Raw genomic sequence first — 25,369 nt, 5'->3', positions numbered from 1 at the left:
TATAAGAACTGTGAGATCTAAGTCAAAAATTAAAAAGACTTGAAACGTCATCTCTTGTTGATCTAACATGTTTCTTTTCTGCAAAGTTTTACAATGAATGTACTTACATTGATATAGAATTTATTCAAAAGGCGAGGCCAGGCCACAATAGTCAACATTGCGCTCTATGGCAAAATAATAGATTCGGCGACTGTGAATGGTAGGAGGCGAGACTCGTTCAGTATGACACTATTTTCTAGTCCCTAACCAATTTATTAATGCTTAATGTGTCTGTATTTTTTCCTATTTTTCTTTTCTGTTCTATTGGGAAATAAATATTCAATCCAATCCAATCAAATCCCCAGGAAGGTGCCTGCAGTACGGATCGGATACAGTAACGTGTAATATGTATACACCATTTAACCTGGTACTATTCCAATGCCAGTACGTCCAACGGACTGGCCAGTTGCACTTTATATATGCAAACCAAATTAGAGAGATTTGCTGAATCCATTAAGACGCTTCAGATCATTTGCGAACATTTTTATGAAGAAAAAATCTGACTGAAAGAAATTTGTCCCGCTATTTCATAAACTGTTGCCTTTATTTAACGTTCTGATCCCAAAGTCTTCTGAGTCCTTGCATTTAACCTACATACATGGCATGACTCTGGTTTGATTACTCTAAAAGTGTCGTGTATCTGTGCCAATTGCCATGCCAGACAAAAGTGATGTCCTTCGGGATTGTTTTCGCATTCATCGTCTCTCACATATATACGTTTGCATGATTACACTCGACAATGCTTATCCTCGGAAGTAGGTTAAGTAGGACTCTCGCTCAGAGGCCAAATTTTTCATCACTGATTTGTTAATATCTCATTTGTTGATTTGAACGGTGGAAATGCACTTATACACATTCACTTCGTATCATGGTACCGAATTTTGCGGCACTAACTTACTGAATTTATATACTGTTATGTGATCCTACTTTTAACTTTCTATCTGCATGTATGGATGGCACAACGTGCCTGGAACTTTTTTCACTTCAAACGCGAATGGTGGAAAAATATCCATACGGGACAGAAGAAGATATTATTTACATGATTTTCTTTACATTTGCTGTGATATCAACTCAACACTGGCGTACGCATCGGACAATAATATAGAGCCTAGTTTTCCTGAACAAAGACCGTGGTCAAGGACGCGTGCCCTCTGCCATTGCAACGACATCTATGAGTGCCGCGTCTCTTGCTATAAAGTATTCACTTCTTGGGGCGTGTCCTGTCGGCGCCCTACTGTAGCACTGGTGTACGAGGTCAGCGGGACTATACGCAGCACTCGCTGGCGCATTCTCTTTCCCAGGTCATCATGAAACAGTACGAAGAAGTTATAAACACTGTCGGACCGTTCGGTCGTTATCAGAAACTGCAATTTTTGGTATTGTGGGTAATTTCAGGAGGTACAGCGTTCTATCAAGTTGGGAACACGCTGTACAGCGCTTCGGCTGACCACTACTGTAAAGTATACGACAATCAGACTTACGCTGACGAATCATCGCTGAAGAACTGCACTATTCCCTATTTACTTGAAGGAGATGGAATTTCCTGGGACAAATGTCAGCGGTATGATGTCAACGTTTCTCAGGGGATTTCTGCCGAGGTCTGCTCGTCTCAACAGAATGAAACAATCAGCTGTGATCGGGGATGGGTGTATGATAGAACATGGTACGAAAACACTGTCGTTTTTGAAGTAAGTTAATTGTTTACTGCTTTCATGTTGTATATTGTAGATGCAGATAGCCGCTGGCAAACAAAAATGGAACCCCGAGCTGCACAACATAGAGCGTTTTCCCTGTGACAACTTTATAATGCAACAGCGATCTCTTGATTCGATGACTTTTGTGGTGTATTGATACAGTAAATTGTTGATCTGGTTCGAACTCACAACGTACAGCACCCAGTCACCTAGCGAAGACGCCACAGTCAAAACAGCTAGGTCAAATCAAATCCCCGCCCTTAAAAAGAGTGGTTCAATAGCCGAGCTATTGTTACAATTTTCTGACTGCGACTCCTCCACACCCTGAGGAGTTCATGTGATTCCGGTTGAAACTCTCCTGTATAGCGTTCACCCCACTCATCGCATCCACTTCACTCACGCGTTGCACATGAAAATAAAACACAAATCGTTGCGTTCACTCCACTCAAACATTCACAGACTTGAATCAAGTCTAGTTTATATTCATGTGTGATAAAACACTCAGATTCTTGCACTGATCCCCTTTAAAATCTATGTGATTCGATCACGTTTGGCATTGTCCCTTTTGAGTTTTGTACTATCTTCTAAATGAATTTAAGTTCACGTACATGTGATTACATGCATGCATACAGACAGACAGAGAGACAGACAGACGATAGACAGACAAACGGACGTTTTAAACAGCCTGACGGAGAGACTGGTGTCGAAGGAATTCGCGTAAACATATGGGTGTCCATGCTTATGAGTTGGTCTGAATGTAAGGATGCCAATATATTCATTTCAATCCGTCTCCGTTTATTCCGTATACCACAAATTGCCTCCTGTATAGTCGGTCAAAATTGCATTGATACAGTTATTATGTGTATAGCGACGGTAATCGTGTACCAGTCATGCACAGGCAGGAAATTATACAGGCTGTAAATAGTCTTTTTATGGATTGAATGACCTGTCATTTTTAGTAGGCAATAGGCACAGTATATTCACAACGGATGAGGCTTTCAGTGAATGGGGTAGGGAAAAGAGTTGAAAGGTCGTCTAGGTATTTTTTATGGTTGACTGGTTGAACACGAAACAACGATTCTGGGCAGCAATACCTGTCCTTAACGGTCAAATGTTGTCTCCTGTAAAATTGATCGACATCCTGCACAAAATATTCATCTGTGTTTATATGAAGAATCAAATGAAAAAACACAATATGAAATTAAATCAACATGTACAAGCACAAGCAAAATGCAACATTGTACCGTCATCGGGTCGTCGAGCATAATGATGTGTTTGAATTTCTTGCAGTCTTAAACGGGAAAAGTGACAGCATGATACAAATGTCAAGGTGGTTCTAATTCTATGACCAAATTTAATTTTCTTTTATCCATTGCAAACGCTGTAAATACTGGCCAAGTCCCCACACCAATGGTAGTGATGCGGTGCCCCGGCCAGCTCCAACACTGGTGAAAATAAGGAATACCCAACTCATGTCTTTGTGAATTAAATGGGACAACAAATGGGTGACCATTTAATGAAAAACTGTAACTGTGAAATACATCATGCAGGCCACAAATTGATGACAAACAAACATAGCAGAAAACGTGTGACCTTACAATAACTAACCAACTTATTCCAGCGACGCACCAAGTAGGCCACAAAATTGGTGGCCAATAAATTGTCGCACAGAACAAATTTCCTAACAATGATTAACTTGCTCATAACTGTAAAATACATAAAGTGGGCCACAAAAAAGGTGACCAATTAGTAGTCTAAGAAAGAATTCACCCACATAGGTGACTCAGTTCATGTTTGCCCAATCTTGTGGGGCCCAAACAAAAATCCATATATTGTCAACTGTGGTGGTAAGGGGGGAGGAGGTCGGAGTTTTACTTATGCAATTTCTTATCTTATGTGGTAAATTTATGAATAATATCTGTAAGTATCCTCTTGGCAAAAGACAGCAAATATACGTCACATACCACCGGGAAGATGCACTGTGACTGTTCAAAGTGGTGCAAGACATTCAGTTACCGTGCAGCACAAATAGCCATCATAGCAAGCCAAAGAAAATTTTTTAAAATTTACTTGAAATTGATGTGACAGTTTACTTGAAATCGTAGCAATTGTCAGTGAATTCAGCTGTCAAGGACTTGCAGTCGTCATGAAAACCTCTTCAAAGCAGGCCTTATATACAAACTATGTCTTTTGCACATATCCACACTTCAGAATACAGGTATCAGAGGACACTTTCAAGGAGTACCATCATATATAAACCGCAGTTGGTATACTTCACACACATGTTCGTGTGCCCTGATGTGAAGGGTGCTTTCATTGGCAGTCTTGGCAAAGCTATAGAAGTTGTTGATAGTGATTACAATTTCAAGTAAACTTTCGGCAATTTCAAGTAAAATTGTAATGGTTTTAGAAATCTGGCCACTGGAAATCTGGAAATTTCTGTAGTCGTCAAATTTCAACAGCAACAGTTTAGGTGAATAGCGAATTTGGAAAGCTGTTTCATCCCCTCTCTAATATCGCCATAAATATTGACTAATGATAAATTGATGTAAAATATTCGGTTGACAAATCGTTAAGTCGTTGCTGAATCAGTCTTTTATTGATTAATGTCTTCTGAAGGCTTCATGAAAACTAGATCAAAACACATACATGTAAACTGTATGCCTCAATGTGGACTGATTCCGACAGGTTTAACCCATTAAACTACCATATTGAGCTGAAAGCTGGTGGATACAAGCCATAGATGTACAATTTACTGTGTCCTGAGATGCATATCATTCATTAACAATATCAATCAGACTTGTTACAATTTGTGTATCCCAAATCATGAGAAGATACAGGCAGCATTGACGGTGTACGTCGAAATGTTCCAGAATACCGCATAAAAGACCACATTTTGTGGTACTATTATGTTGTCTTTACGGTCTTCTATTACGTTTTGACTGAGTGAGTGAGTGAACAATCGAGAAATCAATCGTTTCTATTTTCATATTCAAATATCACATCGCAAAACAAAATTTTCAATAATATAGGTATGCCGTCAATGTTTAAAAAGGACAAATAGAAGTGTTATAAAGATGACTAAGTATGACTGACTGTAAACACACAAAGACTAAGTGATCAGACCATACTTAAAATAGACCTAACAACTGTGCTGACATTTATACGAGCATGTACAGGTATACGATGCACGGTACCCAGAGCCCGGTACCGCCATCCAGGCCGCCTGATTTCGCCCACATATACGTTGTGATAAAACTGAGAGTGAAGTATTTTGGCTTGTCTGTCTGAACTATAATTAATGGCTGGCTTGCAAGTCAGGGGGTCAAAGGCTTAGTGCGACCATCATCACACGAATGGCTATCTCATTCTTGGTCACGAGTTTAAGAAAATGAGCGCCACTGACCTACATTCTTATGAAATTCCGAAAGTCGACAGAGAAACAGTTTACGGAAGTAATTTTCAAGCTTTCGTACTAACATTCAGACAATTACGACACAAGCATCCTTCACAACGTTCTCTTTCATTATGAAACACAACTTCTACACAACCATAATTTCAATAACACCGATGAAGACCTCACTTCGTTCGTTTAACTTACGTAGTGAAAGGATTCCAAGACTAACCCGGAAACACACTGTGCCTTGATATTTTACTTACAGTCAAATGCTTAGTTTATCGTTGCTTTGTTAGGCAGACTCATTCATAATATTTGCAGCTGCGAATTGTCAAAGAAGAAGTTTTGTCGTGTACCTATGCAGAGACAAGGGCATCATCTTCTGATACCCTTTGGTTGTTTTCTTTTTCATTTTATTATAGGAGCAAGTGAAGACCAGACTACCAAAACCTATGGTTACGTCCTGAAAGAGTATACTTTTGAGCCTCTCGCTTTGTACGGTGTCCCAGTAATCATGGCGACTATAATGTGTCACGGGTTATTACAGTGCGTTTCACTTGGTTATACCGCAACTCAGCGTGTGAGACGGACACAATCCACGTACAAAACAAACGATTAGTTTGGGTATCACGACACATTTGAAAGTCACTGACTCATTGGTTAATTACAGTAAACCAGCATGGGGCAGCCGCTCCGTCTAGACTGAGAGATACACTTTATCTATACAATGTGTGGCTTTTTAGTTAGTTTCTGTTGTGAAAACCTTCACCTCTTGATCTCTTAGCTGAAATTGTAAAAAACAATTACATAGTAGAACAAGTCTAGCCAACTGTTTATCTCCCAGTCCAGACAGCGGCTGCCCCACGCTGGTTTCTTAGTACTGAAATTAATCGATGAATCGGTGGCTTCGAAATGTGTCGTGATACCCAAGCTAATCGTGTGTTTTGTACGTGAAGTTTGTTTGTCTCATACGCTGAGTTGCGGTACCTAGGTGAAACGCACTGTAAGGTAGTGCGCCTCAAGCTTTTTCTCAGACTTTCCTCAGGGAAACTTGAAACCATTCCCTTTCGAAATCAAAAGTAAGTTTCAGAGGTTACCTCTCAAAATTTAGTACATGAGGAACACATTACCTTAATATTACCGACATTGGAAATTCAAAACGGCTGCCATCCCCGTGTTAACGATATATGGGAAACAACAAAATTATGATTTTCAAAGAAATAAGGTAAACACTTTACTTACTTCACGAGCTGAAGAAACCTACAAGAGGTACCAAACATTTTAATCCGAATGTCTCCCCCCCCCCCCCGGTGCATTCCACCTTAAGGTGGAGCTGCATGTTGCCAACACAGTTTTTTTCAAAGCAATATTTCTCAACAAAGATGACAAGGAAACCCCCTCATACTGTATATTTTCAAAACGCAGAGATTCAAAAGTTTAGTATGGTAGCAGTAGTTTACTCGAAGGATGAAGTGGGTGTATATTTGAGGTAAAAAACCTCAACTTTGGTATTAATGATAAAAATTAATTAAGGTTAAAAACTTGACAATTTTCTGAAAATTGTAGAAAAAAACAAAAAAAACCCGACTATTTCATTTTGCATCATCTATCCTCATTCTACAATAGCAAGGGTTGAAGACACTATAAGCAAAATTAAAATGCCTCTTATTCAAAATGTAAGAACTTTATTGCCAAACAAAATAGTCGTTTTTTTACATAGCATCTAAAGAATATAATGTGAAAATTTCAGAAAATTTGACCAAGCCAGAGTGAAGTTAAATTCTTTGGAAATTTTGAAATTGGGAAGAAAAAGAGGCCAGGAAATCGGGTGATTCGCATACATTTGCATAAATTAACACTTCTTTATCACACCACTTACAACTGCTTGACAAGCTAAAAGTTGAACCCAACTAATGTTTTAATCTTGGGTTAACAATTGATTAAAATGGAATGGATATTTGCAAAAAAGTGATTTTTGAGTGAAATACGCCATGTATGGTGCAGCCCCTCCCCCCCCCTTAACTGAATAATAATCTTCAGAATAGTCTATTATTCAGTCTGCAGAATGATACAAGATGAGTTACAGGATGTCAAAGCTCTACTCTACCCATCCTCCGAGTCGTTCATGTACGGCAACGGTGGCTGGAAGCAATTGACAATACTGAACAATACTGGGACCCATGCTAAGCAGTGCAGTCCACCTTTATCGTTAAGGATACGCATGTATTTATTACTCAGAAAAGCACTACCAGACGAGGCCCTGATTACTGCCATAAGTGAGAGGTCACGGTTGCTAGAGACTTGCTGACGGCCGATTGGCGGTGTGAATATGAAATAAGGTCATCAAAGTAGTTCCTTGCTAGACGTTAATGCAGAGTTCTGCTCATTATATGTCAATGACACGAACAATCTCTGACCTGAAATAAAGTATTAAAGTGTCACTACAGATAGCAACATGAGTAATCCCAGAAACACGTGCCCGTTGTTTTGCTTCTTGTCAGCTGTCATGAAATACGCATTGAGTTACTATTACTTCGATCGCTTACGGACAATTTAAAAAGACTGCATTTTCACTTCATTTGCAGAAGTTTAATGTGCACTCGTACTACAGAGCTTTCTGGGAATATCTGCATGAATGATTTCTCTTCGGCCCTGTCAAAAGGCTTTCTGTTGATAAGTTTTAATGTAATACCTGTTGGAGAAGTTGTAGTTGATGTCCTCTTTTCCACACACTAGGCATACTAATTTTGGCATTGTGCCCTCCGAGTCCTGTGAACGTCGTTATTATATGCTGTCATTCAATTTTGTGAAAAAAGGCTATGGCCAGAAATGATGTTGGATGGATGAGATGCCATCCACTGCCCAACAAAGAGGGAATGCCGTGCAGCTGACCTAAATATTCTCCTATATTATGAGACAGCCTTATGATTATGTCAGCTGTTAACAAACACTTGTCGCAAAGTAAGCCTCGGAAAAGGTGCAGGGGCACAACAAGGTCAGACGTTGAATGAACTGTTGACATTATCTGGTGCAAAAGGTCAAGAAAATGCATAACAATGCACTGGTTGCCTTATCCCCAAGTGAGTGTCCCCAAGTTGTACCAAATGAGGTCACTACACTCCCATAATGACTTGCTTAAATATGTATAGGTGTCAGCAGCTAACTGTGGAAACAGTTTCCGCGTTGTTTACATCGTAACTTCCAAGTCTATTGCATAACGCTTGTTCTCTCGTATTTTAATTCAGAGGTTGAAAAAAATAATGTAGCATTCACTATATTGGTTCTTCAAACTTTAAAAAACACTAATTTTTCGTGAATTAAATCCCGCGTCTTGCCGCAAAAAATCCTTGACGAGGGTGTTTCTCATGTCACCCCACTCATTCACTGAGTAGAGCCGCGCTCTTCAAAAGAATTCAATGCTTCTGTGCTGAGAATTTGCACTTTGTACATGTAGAAGCTGTTGAATGCTTTGCTGTCTCGGGTAGTAACAATGCAGATCTATTTATATCGAAATTACATCATGATGCCATTGTTCATCGCTCAGGCCAAAGCTGGGTCACATACCAATCAGCTAGATTCACTACTTGCCCCGTGTGGTATCATTCAAATCATCTATAACTGATACAGACGATTTCTTTTTCGATTTTTCTTTCAATATACGCATGCTATAACTCAAAGTATAAGTTACTCATTGGTGAAGGTACATGTATAGTGTACATGTAATGAAGTTGAAGGGCAGGAACTACATTACAGATCGCCCGCTATTATAATGCAACCATGAATATTATGAATTGAAAGCAAAATTCTTCGCCTACATGCAGGCAATCTATGAAAATGGTCTTTCTCATGTCCTCTCAGTGAGACTAATCCACAGACTTAGGTCAGTAGTCTGAACAGTAAACAGTGAAATGCGACAAATCATCGTCTAGAACAATATAAGACTTACTGCCAATTATTAATATCAAGCTGGAAAAGGGATCACCTGCCCGCGGTATGCCACAGACATAAACGCTAATTCTCCTATCTTTCAATCGATACGGTCAAATTTGATTTCAAGATTTCCATCTCATTTTTCACTTCTTGTTTAAACTTATTACTTCCAAAGTTGCCAAAAGAGCTTACACTTAAGCTTATTGATCGGCTCATGATATGATACCATATATAAGATTCCCTTTGTCTTCACCTGTCTTTCTTCGAATGCTGACGTAGGAATTATGGTAAGTTAAAGTTGCAATATGGATCAAAATTGTCGATTTTTTTTCGTAAAACTAAAGCAAATAGACCATACTACGTTGAAGTACTCTTCTTAGCTAAGCCTCTTGCCAATCCCGGCACACAAATACGTTCATTTTGAGACGTTGCGGCCGCCTAGAAAAGCTATTTTGTAAACAAACTTTCAAAACAAAAACATTGGCGTTTTCTGCTGTGCACGTGACAAGTACAACCAAGAGTGATGACGTCTCAATAGAGTGCACGTTTGAGGGGCGATGTTCCCACGATGACAGAACTTGACATATATGATGATAATTCATTGTAAATTTTGCGTTTGCCTAACTTTGGTAGCATCACAATGTTCCAGAAATGTAAGTATGTCGATATGATAAAGTACAGCTCTACATTAGATCGTGTCATTGATTTTTCTCACCCATAAACATGTATGTCAGGGCCGCACCGTTTGCACCTACTGTGTACGTTCGATCGATCAACGTTTCCGCAATCATCTCCCCGTTGCATGTTGTTACATTTTTCATGTTAAAAGGCGAGGTAACTGCACGCTATATTTATTTGAAAGCTTTGGCCACTTCAGTATCATCCACCACTGCAGAAGTTCAGCAACTGTCTTGCCCCTCAGTCTGGTCTTGCATGGCCAGCCATGTCAGCGCGTCGATCGACGGGTCGTAAATGAGACCATGCCATTAATGATGGAGACTGCAGTTTTTCTTTGTTTCCGAAAAATGCATATTTGACCTGAAGGATATAGATTATCAATGAATGCTAACAGATCTAAGTTATTTCCTTGCGGAGGGACTACGGCCCGGTTCACATTACAAATCGTGGGGTCCGCACGGTGTTGGTAGGTCGGTGTTGCCCGAGGAAACACCGCTGGCTAGCGAAGTTGATCATCACACAGTGGCGACGTTGGTGTTTTCGCGAGAAACTGTAGTCACAGTCTGCCTCCTCGACGTGGTGCAGTAGTCGCGTGTCAATCTTTTTTCTGGTTCCATCTTTCGATCTGACCAAACAATGTTTATTTTGCCGACATTTTTGGCCAATTTCTTCTATTTTTATTAGGTTGAAGAAGTCAGCAGAGACCCAGGCAGATACCTGACCGCTAGCCCGTGAGAACATAAGTGAGAAGGCTACACTGTAAAATGGCGGACGCTAGACGCGTCTTTACGCGTTCAAAATGTACGTATCGGTGTTCAAATTTGAACGGCTAGTGTTCATATTGTTAACACTAGTGTTCATATTATTAACAATGGTGTTCTTAACCTGAACACGTAGTGTTAACAACCATCTCCTTCAAGTGTTCAAAAACTCAGCATCACAGAAATTTTACAATACTGTAAAACAATTAACAATCTTTTGGGGTTTTTTTTACTTTACAATGGCTATATTAAATTTACTACAGCCTCGCTGTCTGCAAACGTACACGGATTTAGGTGTGACGACTTTCCCACCTAGTGCAAAATATTTCCGGTCTACAATTGCTGAAAGCATGATTTTTCTAAAGAAGGAAGTATACAAAATAATTTATACGTTTATTACATGTTGAAATTTTGAAAATTTGAAAAGAAAATCAGAAAATCATCATGAACGTTTTAATTTTAAAATCGGCGTGCAAGAGGCGTTCTATTTTCAAACACTTGGTGTTCAAGTTTGGTGCTTTTTCCTATCCCATGATGCATCAAAACGGAAGTTGCGACATTTTTCTTGTAAGCGCACCCTGAAGTCGTGATCGTGCGGAAGCAAGACCAGAAAGGGTAAGTTTTCTCTCCAAATAGTAAAAGGTATTAGATTTTGAAGCATCTATATTAATATCCTTCGAAATTAATCGTATTATACTTTGAAATAGCTTAACTACGTGAAGAAACCTTTTTTCTTTTAGTGGCTGGTATACCAACAAGAAGCTGTGAATACACTTGTACGCAGTGGTAATTTGGCCATGGCCTATCGATCGATCTCACTCGGGTCAAGGGTCATTGCAACACAATTGTAGCAATAACCCTTGACCTGAGCGCGATCGATACGCCTTGCATAGTATCGCTGCGTAATCACAGCTAACACATGTCTTTTAGTAGAGACAATCGCATGTAAAAAATCAATTAAACATTGTAGAGTATACAATGTATTGTTTCAGCATAGGAGAGATTGGCTTTTTTTATTTTAATAAGTTAATGACAAGAAGAGGCCAATATTTTGTACCAGTATTGAAAAGAGGCACTGTATATAAAAGTCTCCCCTATTCCTCAACCTAATCAGCTCCTTGTCTTTCATTTAAAGTCTCATCTCGCCATATTACCTATTGTTGCATTATTTTCAGGATGTAAAAAGTTGGATATAACTGAAAATCGAAGAGTTGTTACAGAAGCTGGTGGTACGTACAGATAATGAAGAAGATGAGTATACAGGTAGCTGTCTGGAAACAAACTTGAGAACCTCAGTTCATCTCTAATGTGGATTTAAACTTCCGAGGGTCAGTAACTGAATTTTGATAATTTCTGTATTTCTTCTGAATTAATCTAAGCTTTGGTAGCATGCTATGATCAACTAAATGTTGCCAGAGAATAAGATTTCACAGACGAGTAGTCTCCCTTATCAGATGCAGGGTGGAAGGAAAAATAAGAGCTGAAAGCGACGGAAAATTCAGAGTAAAAATGTCCACTCTGAATTACTGAATTTTCTGAAATTTTCACTCTGAATTTTCTGCCACTTTCTGCTTCAATGTTTCATTCCCCGTTGCATCTGATAAAGGAGACTTCACGTCTTTGGAAGCTTATGCCCTTCTAACATTTAGTTGATCATAGCATGCTACCAAACCTAAGAGAATTTTGTATTGTAGATCAACACGTCTCTTGTTCTAAGCGAGTGGTTTTTAGCTTTGCCGTCAGCTAAATAGGTGGATGTGTAGCATTGCCCTCAAATTTGTACATCCCAAGGTTTTTCTTCAAAACAGCCTGTACGAATCATTTAACATTTGGATTACAGGTCCCCAGGGATTACCCTAATCACATATGTTCAAATTATGATGAACTATGCAAATTTATATTTTTGAGGCTTATTTCGCTATTTTGGCAAAAATTTTCTTCAGAATCTTTTTTCCTGACGTCTTCAATATTGTGGTAAACATGTCCCTAAGAATGACCCTATCCAAATTTGTGCTAGTTGTGATGAAATATTCAAATTTTTATATTTCATGGCAATTTTCGTCATATTTGGTCAGACGATCTTTAAAAATCTTCTTCAAAACTGCTAATTGAACAGCTTTGATATTTAGGACATAGATCTCTACTGATAGCCTTTTTCAGATTGTTCAAATTATGCAGAAATTTGGAACTTTGTATTTCTAAGACATTAAAGACATTTCAGACATTTTTAAGATATGAGGGATTACCAGAATGTGATATATATACGTTATGATGAAATCTACTTTTTTTATTTTAAGGGTGATTTTTACCATTTTTGGTAAAAACATTTGTATAAAAATTAATAGCAAGGTACACAAGAATTTGAAAGGTCTTTACCAATATGGTTTTAATTTCTGAGTAGATTTTTGAAATGTCACCGATTTATTTCATTGTTTATGTAAAGATATTACAAACAAACAAACCTTTTTGTTTATGAAGGACTTTGTTGGACAAGGAAATAGGTTTTACCCTGCCAAGGACCAATTTTCCCCACTTTCTGCATGTTGTGCCTTACTGTGACACTTTGTTAACTTGACATGTTGTGTTTACTTTAATGTGGACAACTATATACCATGTGCACTAGAGAAGCCTTGACTAACTTTTTTCTCTTCAAAATTTACAATTGTCTATACAAGAGGAAATGTCTCCCCTTAAGAAACCATCTTACAACAATGAAGTATGCATTCCATACATATATGTATTTTCAACACAATAAGTAAGCCAAATTTTGAGCTTTTTCAGATGATTTTTGTACATTTTAAACAAGTATGAACCTTAAAACGTAATCCACAATATTTAAGTAAAACCTGTTTTGTCATTACTTTGTTCATATTTCTTAAAACGATCTACAGTGTTCATGGGGATTTTTATTGCTTATGTTTTTGATAGGAGGGTGTTAACACCGTTGGTATGTTCCTCTGACAAACTTTACATACAAATTGGCAATGTTTATTTGCCCAAATTACAGTAAATTATTGTATATTACTCTAGAAATGCTTTGTGTATTTTTAGAATAAAATAATTTTACTGAATATTAGTGGTCTGTAATGTTATTTCAAGGCTTGAACACCCCCTGAACGCCCAAAATTAAAGGTGTTCAACAAGCGCGCATCATGTGTTCTAGCCTTTAACATACTTATCGTTGAACGGCGTCCATGCGTTCAAAAAGTGTTACAGCCCTTTGAACGCGTAAATGCGTTCAATTTTTTGAACACATTTCATGTGCAACGTGTGTTCAGATATGGAACACCATGGTGTTCAATATAATGTCTGATGAACACGTAGCATTCAAAATCTGCACACGTGTGTTAAAAATTGAACGTTGGTTGAACACGTAGTGTTAAATTTCTGAACGTCTAGAGGCGTTCAAAAGAGTTACAAAAAGGCGTTTAATTGGTGTTCTATCCTTGAACACTTAAGTTTAAAGGCTAGCTAGGCATGTAGACACGATGTTGCAATTTCGCAAACCGTTACCATGCACCAAGTACGCATGCGTACATATTCAAATAGTAAAAATGACGTTTCAAATTCTGTGCTTTACTATCGCAAACAGTACGTTTACGCAATTTATTCGGTAATTAAATCAATTTACTCAAATTACAGCCATCCCCGTGTTCTTGTTAATAGTCGTATCTGCAAATGAAATTGTTATGGATTTTTCTATAAAGTTAAATATTCGAAATATGAAGGTCAATTCTGATCCATATTGCAACTTTAAGACATCAGATATCAATAACGAAGCGTACAGGAACCACACAATAATAGCACGCTGTCATTTCGAGGTCTTCGTAAATTCATATATAAACGACTGTGATATAAGAAGAGTAGATTGAGTGGCTTACAGTCGCACTGTAATTGATATGATAAAAGATTTTAACATATGACATGTTAACCACTGCTAACCATCCATCAAACATATTTTATTATATTTTGACAGTACAACCTCGTGTGTGAGAATGACTGGATGAAGCAGCTGTCAAAATCAATCGTTCCTCTTGGAAATTTCGTCGGCTGTCTCATCTTTGGACAACTCTCCGATATGTGAGTAACAAGAAAGTTCACGATGGCAAACATATTTGCATTATTTGCCATCGACACTTAACAAAAGCTTGAGTGCTTGGTGTTCAACATTCTTTACCGGCTAGGCATACTAGTACTCTGTTGAAGTAAGAAACGGCTATTTTTTCTTTTGAAAAACTTAACGACAAATCGGCTCATAATATGATACCATATATACCACGGGATACCACACGACAAATGGTACGTGATACCACACGACAAATGGTACGTGATTTCGCTCACCACGCCAATTGTGTTCGACGTATCACGATTAGTGAAAATCGTAGCTATAGCTGAGAACATACAGATATAGACTGTCATTGTGTCCTTAGTTTAAGACTAAACCCATTGTGTCCTCTATTCTCTCATTTCGTGTTCCGATTGACTATTTACATGGTGTTAATGATTTGTTTTATCTTGAATATTTTATCGAATAAGTGATTTTGTTTTATGATAATAATAACGCACTGCATCTTTAAATAAAATTCTCCCGATGTTCTTCTCTTTTCAATCGCGGAATTCATTCGTACGACCATTTGGTTGACATGGTTATCTATTTTCTTTCTTTTGTAATTTGTGACATGAAAAATATTTTACAAAACCATGATTTCAATTTATTTCCAAGATAGTGTACATGAATCATATACACGAACAGCTTTCAGGTAAAACGACGATATACACAGGCACTGCATGCATCACTATGCCGTAGCTGTTAATGATTTCATTGTCGACGATTCTGCATTTTAATCCTTATTCGATCGATATCCATTTTTTTCTAAGGTTTGGAAGGAGACCGATATTTTTGACCAGTTTAGTCCTGAGTGTCGTGATTGCGATCGCAACATCGTTTGCACCGAATTACCCCTTATTCGTGGTCGGTCAGTTCTTGCTCGGAGCCATCCCGCACGCATTGTATGTTACGTCGGCAGTCATAGGTAATTAGCTGAGCAAATCGACGTTGCAACTTTCGAAAACCTTCTCTTTATATAGTTTGTTAATAAAGGTGAATATCCATCTCAACCTCCCAGATGTCATTCTGTCATCAAAGAGTTGCAGTGGTGGAGTTTGATTGCAGCTTTCATTATCAGTCATATGAAAAATATACGCCGTCCAAAAGCCTCTAGAACCTAAAGGGACAAAGTCGGCCATTTTTCATGAATTTTGTTTGATATGAGATGCTACTTATATTGTTTGACATGTTGAAAGATACTGAATGAACGGGTGACCCAGCATATATTCGACCCAAGTTTTAGACACGATAAATGAAACCATCGCGAGAATGAATAGTCATGACCATTTATTCATTCTCGCTATGGTTTCATGTATCGTGTCTACAACCGGTGTCGAATATATGCATGGTCACCCATTCATTCAGTATCTTTCAACATGACAAACAATACTATCTCGCATCAAACAAAATTCATGAAAAATGGTCGACTTTATCCCTTAAGTTACACCGACAGAGGATTTAATTTGCAGTATTGCATCCATCATAGAAGAGTACAGTGGTGCTATGTGCACTTTTCCAAATGTAAATGATTCTAGGACTAGATTCCATTGTAATTATTAAAGTCTCACATTTGGTAGTCAGCATATCAATAAGTAACAATCTTCATTGATTTACCCGCCAGTCACGGAAATGGTAGGAGCGAAACACAGAACTATGGTCGGAAGTATGATACACACTGGGTTCAGCGTTCTCTACATGATATTTGGCGTCATCGGATTATTGTGTAAAGGCAACTGGAGACATACCCAGTTGGCAGCTGGTCTCGTTTGGGTGTTGTTTCTACCTTCGTTTTTGTAAGTTATACTTGTTATTCGAGTTAGCAAATCCATTCATCTCGGTAAAAAAGCTTTCGACGATACTGGTTGTGAGATTGAACGTTTTGGTGGTAGAGGTGAAGGTTGTTGTGATGATGATGATGATGATGATGATGATGATGATGATGATGATGATATCTGTGGTGGTGGTGGTGATGGTGGTGATGATGATGATGGTGGTGATGATGATCATGATGATGATGATGATGATGATCATCATCATCATCATCATCATCATCATCATCATCATCATCAACAACAACAACATAATTATGATGACGATCATGATGATCATGATGATATTGGTGGTGGTGTTGGTCGTGGTGGAGGTGGTGGTGGTGATGATGACGATGATAATGATAATGATGATGATCATATCATGATCATATCATCATCATCATCATCATCATCATCATCATCATCATCATTATGATGATCATGATGATGATCATAATGATGATGATCTGATGATATTGTGGTGGTGGTGGTAGTGGTGGAGGTGGTGATGATGATGATGATGATGATGATGATGATCATCATCATCATCATCATCATCATCATGATAATGATGATGATGATCATGATGACATTGGTGGTGGTGTTTGTAGTGCGGAGGAGGTGGTGGTGATGTTGATGATGGTGATGATGATGATGGTGGTGGTGGTGGTAAATGGTGGTGGTGATGATAATGATGTTGAAGGAATTTTATGTGTGAGTTGTAACATTGAAGTAACCATTGAAATATCAATTGATTGATGACACAGTGACAGTATTTTGTACGGTTTGCCTCGCAGCGTTGTCTCGGAGACTCCAATGTGGCTGATGCGTAAACACAAATATGCCAAGGCTAAGAGAATTCTCAAGCGATTTTCGAAATTGAACAAGACTACCCTACCAGACGATACATTCGACGAAGCCAGCGAAATTAAAGTGGTATCCGTAGATGACGATCAACAGGTGTTATAACGGCTAAAATTTATTCCTATTTGGACTAACGCTGGCTCTGAAAGAAAACGCATCATAGTAATACCATGACAGACTCCACCTCAGGACAATGTAACTGTTTCTACAATAGAGAAGCAAAACATTCCGACTGTGACGTGAATGTACATTCATATCATTGAACCATGCTTCCTAGGGCGGTTTTTTTCTGGCAAATTTTAAACAGATGCTTCCTCCACCGATTATATGATGATCTAATATGAATAAAATATGAAAATGAAAACGGATTTTAAAATGACCTCGGCGGCTTAACCTTTAGAAGGATATACTTATTTTAGAAAGGTTTATTTCCCTTCAAATTAATCATTTTAAACTTAATAAGCTAACATTTAAATTTTTAAACTTTTAAAACTTTGAAGTGAACTTACAAGATTTTATGATGATAGAAATCACATTAAGCATTTGGCATATCTGTGTAGTTTCTGAATTAGAATTGGTATTTTGTTCACAGACTCGTCGATACACTGTGTTGGATTTGTTCAAGACACGAAGACTATGCATCAAAACATTGCTCATGTGTTTCAACTGGTAAGTTCTCCCATGTGCATAACACGGCACACTCCAGCAAAGGTATGTCTCTACATATATGTTGGCTCCGCTGTTTGTATATAGTCAGGTACACACCGCCCGTCTTAATGCCATTTCAGGATTTGTGTTCGTTGTGTTTCCTCCGATATGTGTATCAATGCTTAATGTTAAAAATCTCTCTCTCCCTCCCCCTTCTCTCTCTCTCTCTCTCTCTCTCTCTCTCTCTCTCTCTCTCTCTCTCTCTCTCTCTCTCAGGTTTTCTTGCAGCTTCGTGTATTACGGAATATCATTGAATACAGACCAGTTTGGTAGCAACCCGTACGTAACTTTTATTCTGGCTGGTGTTGTGGAAATACCAGGATGTCTTCTGGCCTGGTGGCTCATGAAGATGATAGGAAGGCGTTGGTCCCTTGCTGGATTTGCTATTATCGGCGGCATTGCCCTGATGCTCAGCGTACCACCAAGTGAGTTGCCGGAACTAGCATAGTAACACAATTTATTTATCTTTTTTATCCGTCATCGAACATCCGTCATAGAACAAGCGAACGTCCTATTACAGGATGAGGTACCCATAACCCACCATCCCATGGGAGCAATGAGGAGTGAAGTACCTTGCTCAAGGGTACAACACCGTGCTAGAATTAGGTGCAGCCGACGGAGCTATTCATCGAAAAAGCTATTCCGGGAGCAATTATTTGAGGGCAGGGAAAAGTTTAATTTTGCTTAAGCATGGGACATATTTTTAGCTGGCAGGGAGCAGATGTTATTTTTTGTCGGGCAGGGCAGATATAGGTTGATTGGCCTGCTGGGAACCGGGGTACGGGAAAAACGAAGAGAGGGGAAGCTACTTGTAAAACGGGGCAGGGGAAAATCGACAGGTTTTTCATCAAAAGGCAGGGGAGCTTACTGTCGACAGGGGAATGATAAAATTTTAAGGGAATTTTTTTCAGGGCAGGGGAAATCGACAAGATTTTTTCGCCACAGGGTAAGAGAGCTTCAAAAATTCACAATGGGAAGGGAAAACAGGCAAAGATATGTAGGTGGTGGGTAATAAGTTTGAGTTCGGGAGGGTAAGTCGATTTTTTTTTTATTTGGAGGGCAAATTATGAACAGCTAATTAATTATTTAATTACCCTCTGGACTTAAAATTAGTCAATTCACATTACTTGCCATGCACAATGTATCTTATCCTACTAAGGACCCTTTAAAAGTGCATTGTTCGCTGTCTGCACCCGTAGAGTCGCGAACTCACCATTCTCCGACAGTGAGTCCGTTACTCTTTAGTTACTGGGACTCACCATCCCCCGATAGTGAGTCCGGTAACATACCCTATCAACTGCGCCAAAGGTGCCCCCAGAATTTGTTTCGCAAAATATTGCTAAATCAATGCATGTTACAGGAATGGGGCTCCAGTGCGACTTTCTGTATTTCATGCACGAGATCGTTTAATAGCAAATACATCACATCAACATAGCTGCAACATTTTAGAGTTCACAACGTACATTTGTAACAAAGATGTTTTAACTTACATTAATCTTTTGCATATCTAGGGTACTGTATTTACATTGGTTGTATGAACCAATACGACCTTGACCGCAGTTCTAACGACCCCTCCTATTACATGTAATGGCCGAACTGCTTTTATTGTAGTGTTTACTTGAAGGCATTTCAACTACATCCTCAGGTGGGGGCACAGGCGCGTGGAGTGTCAGTGTACGTGTACCACACTGGCAATTCCGAGCACCTGAGGGTGTGGGTGGGAGTGTCTCCTTTATGCGCATATTTATGTGACGTTGAGCTGTTGTTGACCGAGAGTAAGTTTCGTTCTACTTCATCTCATTCTCACCTTCAGAAATCGTGGAACTGACCGTTGCCATAGCAATGGTGGCTAAACTGTGTCTGACTGCAGTGTTCGCCATTGTTTACCTGTATGGCACGGAAATCTATCCGACAGTTGTCAGGTAAGGGCGCCATTGTATTCAAATCGACCTCAAAGTGATCGTAGGATTCCGGTTGCAACGGAAGCAACAGCCACGGATTGGATCTATGTGTGACAAAACAAGAGAAGTCGTGTCGAAAAAGGACAGACTTTTTGAAAGTAGAACTTGAAAAGCATAACACCGTTTGAATTTTACGAGTTTCCGGTACAAGGGCTATCGTATTCCTTAGCAACCGAACAATAGCATAGTGAAGTCTATATCCAGAGAAATATGTGTTGTCTAACACAAGTTAATATCAAGGTAGCATTTATTTTTGCATACAGGTATGAAGCATCTCACAGCGATATACGCTACAACAATCAATCGTTGTTCGAATGATATATTTCTTCCATCTTACTGTGATCATTCTCTGCCAGTTTTAATGGCGTGTTCGATAATATGTGAAACGACTGATGTAGGCAGAATGTGTCAATTCTTTCTTTTAGAAACGCCGGTGTTGGATTGTCCTCAATGTCAGCTCGAGTTGGTAGCGTCAGTTCTCCCTTCGTCATGCTCTTAAACGTATACTGGGGTCCTTTGCCTTTCATCATCATGGGTGCCACGTCTGTGCTGGCGGGATCACTGGCGCTTCTGCTGCCGGAGACAAGAAATAAACAACTTCCCGAGACATTGGAAGACGGCGAGACTTTTGGCACGTAGGTTTCAGCTTCTTGCCCTTAGACCTTTCGCAGGAAAGGAAAATGTTATCCCCAAAATACATATTATGAGGGAATTTTTTAATTAATGAAGATCCATGTTTACGGCAATATTTCACAAATATATAATGCAACACGATTGATGCGTTTCTGAACTGCGTTCTACACTCCGTCAAAGCGCTCTGTACAGAAATGTTAGCCAAAATCTTTTGAAAATACAAGTTTTTTAAGTTGTGATTAAAATACATGATTGACTACTGGCAGTTCATTCCACAACATTAGAGCAACAACTGAAAATGCATGAAAACCATAATTTGCAATGGCGCGCTTTGTATCACATTACAGCAGTTTGACCTTGAAGACGTTGTTTCTGCATTACAATCAGAGAATTTCCTTTTCAACACTTTGTGCAATGTTATGTTACGTTACATCCCAGGAAACACTACCAGAAGGTGGACAGGGATGAAACTGAAATGGACGAACAGCCTGCCCAATCTGGATCTGCTCCGAAGGCCTACACGGAACTAAACGAAACCGAATAATGGAAGCCTACGTTTTCAATTTGGACGGACACGAATATAAATATTGATGATAGCTCTCGAGTCACATGACTCTATGAACTATTAATGTCATGCGCAGTTGGTCTTTCCAAATAACGTTACCATGGAGGTTGTTTCTGAAGCCATATAAAGTTTTTACAATGCAAGGCCTTGTCGCCAAAAAGGGGGTTGACTTAGAGGAATTTTGCAAAGTGTACTTGGAATATTGTATATGTAAGAGACATTATAGGCAAAACCTGTGCAGTGAAATGTTTTCACATCGGGGCATTTATCAGTACAGTTAACTTTTTTTTGAAGCAATGTTTTACACAAATCATTCAGGCTTCAGGTAATGGTGGTTTCAAACGACCATTACAAAGCATAGTGCGCCGATGTAGCCTGTCAACAGGGTTTAATAGGCCTGGTCGCACAGTCGCATAAAATGGGTGAGTCATGATTGAACGAAAGGGAACTAGTTAAGATACTCCTCTACCCATTTATATTGACTTATGCTACCGAATACTTTCTATTTTATACTTGACAACACATGACACACGCAATGGTGTGTGTCAAATAGAAAACGATAGATACGAAACAAAATTCACGGTGTTGTCATGGATCATTTTAGTCTTTCAAATCAGGAGACATATCATATTTGGCGGTCACAGGGGCGTTTGTTAGGAAACATAAGTGTCTTTAGCGTTTAACTATTTTGTGAATTGATTGTTCTCTCGGAGACACTCGAAGAGACTTCCTTCATTTTTGCATATTCCAATCATTGAGAAAAGCAAAGTAAGACTGGTCATATAAATTTGTACATGTTGTTTGATTTGGTTTAATTTGTTTGTTATTTGTTTGTTTGTTTGTGGATTTACAACACGAAAACACATCGCGTATTATAGACATTGCATGCATAATAGACATCGATTCCTCTGTTACAATAATTTTCTATAGAAAATACTTTCATCTCTCAATGTGCACCGTTGTCTTAAGGAGTTGAATCTAAATCTCTACAAGTTAGTACAGTTTATCCCCTTCCAGTATTTGTGTAAATTGCATTGAGCACTATACTTTGCCTGCATCGACAAGCAAACCATTTTTCGTGTATAAATATATATATATATATATATATATATATATATATATATATATATATATATATATATATATATATATATATATATATATATATATATATATATAAGCGCAATAAAAAATAATATACTAAGGTTATGGTTTGCCCACGTGGCGCTGCTGAAGAGAACAGTCGAGGTCGACAATGCATCATGATGATGATGGAATCGCTATCCGACAAGTTTCCTGCTTACCAGTATAAAATCCTGATAATGAATTTCATCGAGAAAAGTTATTAATCAGCCACTAAGACTCGACTACACCACTGTACAGAGAAGGTGCACATGTCAAATGTTCCTGAACAGTGACATAGCGAGGCCATGGTGTTCCGTGTAAATTTCTGTGATACCGTTTCGGGGTACAAACGTGTCAAAGTATAAGACACTCCCAAGACAGTCAGCCATTTACTGCAGGTTGTTTAAAAATGTTTTATCTTCTAGTTACACAAGGCGGAAACGACAAGATAAGAGAAGAGAGTTTTATACCTTTGAAATGATTTATTCGTACTGCAACAAAATGTGCAATGAATTAAAAGTTACGACAGTGTACTTCATGTGTCGTAAAGGTTTCCCTAAACCCACTCATTATTCTTTTGTAAAGATTTTCAATTCTAAAAATGGGATGTCTAGGGACATGTATAACAGTCTATTCTTGCAGATAACCTGAATATCCATATTTGCATTTGCAGGTGCTGTGGAGCTTACCCATCACCCATGAATAATTTTGATGACCCTCCTTATAATATGATAAAATTGATGACCCCATGCGCACCATTGATAGAGGAAATTTTGATATGTTGTTATTTCAATGTGTTTTTTCCTATGTGTAAAACTACCTCTAACTTTTGTAATTTTTTGGTATGTTTCTTCCATGTATTAAGTACATACAGTTCAGTACATACAGCATATTTAGATACTCAGTACTTGGTTTTTTGTACTTGTCATTGCAACCTGTCAGTGTGCGATGTGCATTATCAGGACCTGAATTTGGTCATCATCCTACATACATGAAGGACAGAGATACAGAGTAAATACTAACAAGCTGAATAGCAGTACGAAATTCCATGCACTGTGGGAAGTAAATAGAGAAACTCTTGCTGTCACATACATAAAGAACCTGAAAAACATATGTCAATAGATACTGTTACTAGGCCTTTAATTAAAAATATATTGCAATGAGCACCATTTTATGCTGAATCACAGTGTATCTTCTACAGTCTATTTTAAACTAGAATTAAATTTAATTGCTAATAATATAATGGGTGCTACCTCGACAAATATACTTTATATTGACAAATACATCACATGTTTAGCGTAGCATTTGCTCAATAGCTTAGGGGCCGTGGATAACACGCGCACGGTAAACAGGGGTTTTGGCGTATTTCGATCACCGTTTTCAAAAAATCGCATTACAAGTTTTCGTATCGCAACATCTCAGTACACGTTTTTCTGTATCGCAAAAAATCGCACTACATTGTTTAGCGTATACCAGGCCAGTACGGCACCAGCGCGGCGCTACACCATGTGAATCAGTGCACGAGTAAAATAACCTAACAATCATTTTGGATACACTGTTTCATTTCTTTCTGTCGGTTGCGTCATTGTTAGGTTGGCACTGAACAGAGATTGATTTTAGAGGGGGTATGCGAGGGGGGCGCTCGGTAGCGTGTGCATGATTTCATAGCGACGTAATCAGCGATTTTTGGATGCAGATACAGAATGAGGCTTGGTTGGATTTTCGCCCTTCCAAACTTTCGTTTAGGGGAGGGATGTTGCGGACAAACGCACTTAGTTTCGTTTACCGTGCGCATGTTTAATTATCCACGACCCCTTACTTTTACCAGTTTGTTCTTATGAAACAGTCGGTATTGCAACTTCAAATATTATGTTTTAATAAATGTATCTGAAATAGGTCTTACTTTAAGACACGCCCACCCATGGAATAAACATAACTTTGAGTCAATTATCAAACGTTATGCGCAATATTGGTCCATATATCCAGAGAGAGAGTGTAGGCTCAGCTACGTCTCATAGATAGACACTCCTCAAGCTTTTATTAGGAAGCTGTTAATGTTACAACTTCTAATAAAATGCGGTACTTGACGTATCATCTGAAACAGATCTTACTCTGGACACTCACCATGGAGTAAAAAGAATTTGTATCAAGTATCATATATGTTTTCTGTTTTATAGGCCCCAAACTATGAGGTGTAGGCTAAGCCGCACTTCCCAAACTTTATTGCAGCGCATTGTAAAATCAAGTAAATTTAGTGCTATAAATGCTTAGCCTCAAGTGACCTAACAATACAAGTCCGCCACGTAGTAAAATAATTTGTGTCAAGTATATATATTCCGTTATATGCGTCGAAAACCTAAGGTGTAGGGTAAGCCATGTCAAGTAGGCTTTCCCTAACTAAGCTTTTGACATTAAAACAAGGTTTTTTGATAGGATGGACATTGTTGAAAATCAAGTGACCCCTCCAACGTTGTAGTTTTTCAATTTAAGATGACCACCGTGCGTTCTCTATATAGTGAGACGAGAGTTTAGTCGTTCATTGCCTCGGAGCGTTACTCTTGGCACTTTGAACATGAATGGGCAACTTTTGATGAAGCCTCTTCATATGAAATTGTTGCATCGCTCCTGGTTGACTAGGTACAATCTAATCACGGAATAATCGTCGTGTTTGGAACTCTTAGAAGACGTCATCGCGAACACTATGCGCTTTGACCCCGATATATCTGTTAAACCAGAGTTGCCAACGACCTCAAGTGGCCTATTACTCTTCCTGAGAACAGCCTTCAGCACACATATATGTTGTTCAAAGTACATTCATCACCTTCCACTGATGCCACACATTAGCATGCAGAGGTCTAAAGTCTTGACAGTTAAAGCATTGTCTAAATGACGCCACTGGTGCCACACATTAGCATGCAGAGGTCTAAAGTCTTGACAGTTAAAGCATTGTCTAAATGAAAAGGAATGAACACTGAAGACATCTATTCAGTGCAACAATGGGTTGTATAAGTTAATGTTTTGTGTGCATGTCAACTCTCAGCGATGCTAGCGTAGCAGGAAAGGGTTCCATTATAAAGGGGCAGTAGCCCTACTTT

General features: G+C 38.7%; 1 protein-coding gene across 1 annotated transcript; it reads left to right on the top strand.

Annotated features, from left to right (window-relative positions):
- Window positions 1-1,247: 1,247 nt before the first annotated feature.
- On the top strand, window positions 1,248-24,229 carry LOC139135442 (organic cation transporter protein-like). The gene is made up of 10 exons (XM_070702824.1): window positions 1,248-1,727; window positions 14,476-14,579; window positions 15,378-15,532; window positions 16,229-16,400; window positions 17,216-17,378; window positions 17,875-17,951; window positions 18,207-18,415; window positions 19,804-19,912; window positions 20,377-20,586; window positions 21,023-24,229. Exons 1-10 carry the CDS (start codon window positions 1,347-1,349, stop codon window positions 21,126-21,128), a joined length of 1,686 nt encoding a protein of 561 aa, XP_070558925.1. The 5' UTR covers window positions 1,248-1,346; the 3' UTR covers window positions 21,129-24,229.
- Window positions 24,230-25,369: the final 1,140 nt, after the last annotated feature.

Source organism: Ptychodera flava, chromosome 6 (genome assembly GCF_041260155.1).
Source record: "Ptychodera flava strain L36383 chromosome 6, AS_Pfla_20210202, whole genome shotgun sequence".
Lineage (NCBI taxonomy): Eukaryota > Metazoa > Hemichordata > Enteropneusta > Ptychoderidae > Ptychodera > Ptychodera flava.
Note: the sequence above shows the minus strand (reverse complement) of the source record. Positions and strands in the feature narration are given on the sequence as shown.

Coding starts and splice junctions, on each gene's coding strand:
- LOC139135442 (XM_070702824.1), top strand. CDS start 1,347: ATGAAACAGTACGAAGAAGTTATAAACACTGTCGGACCGTTCGGTCGT. Junction 17,379..17,874: donor CCGTAGATGACGATCAACAG/GTGTTATAACGG, acceptor TTTTGTTCACAG/ACTCGTCGATACACTGTGTT. Junction 17,952..18,206: donor TTGCTCATGTGTTTCAACTG/GTAAGTTCTCCC, acceptor TCTCTCTCTCAG/GTTTTCTTGCAGCTTCGTGT.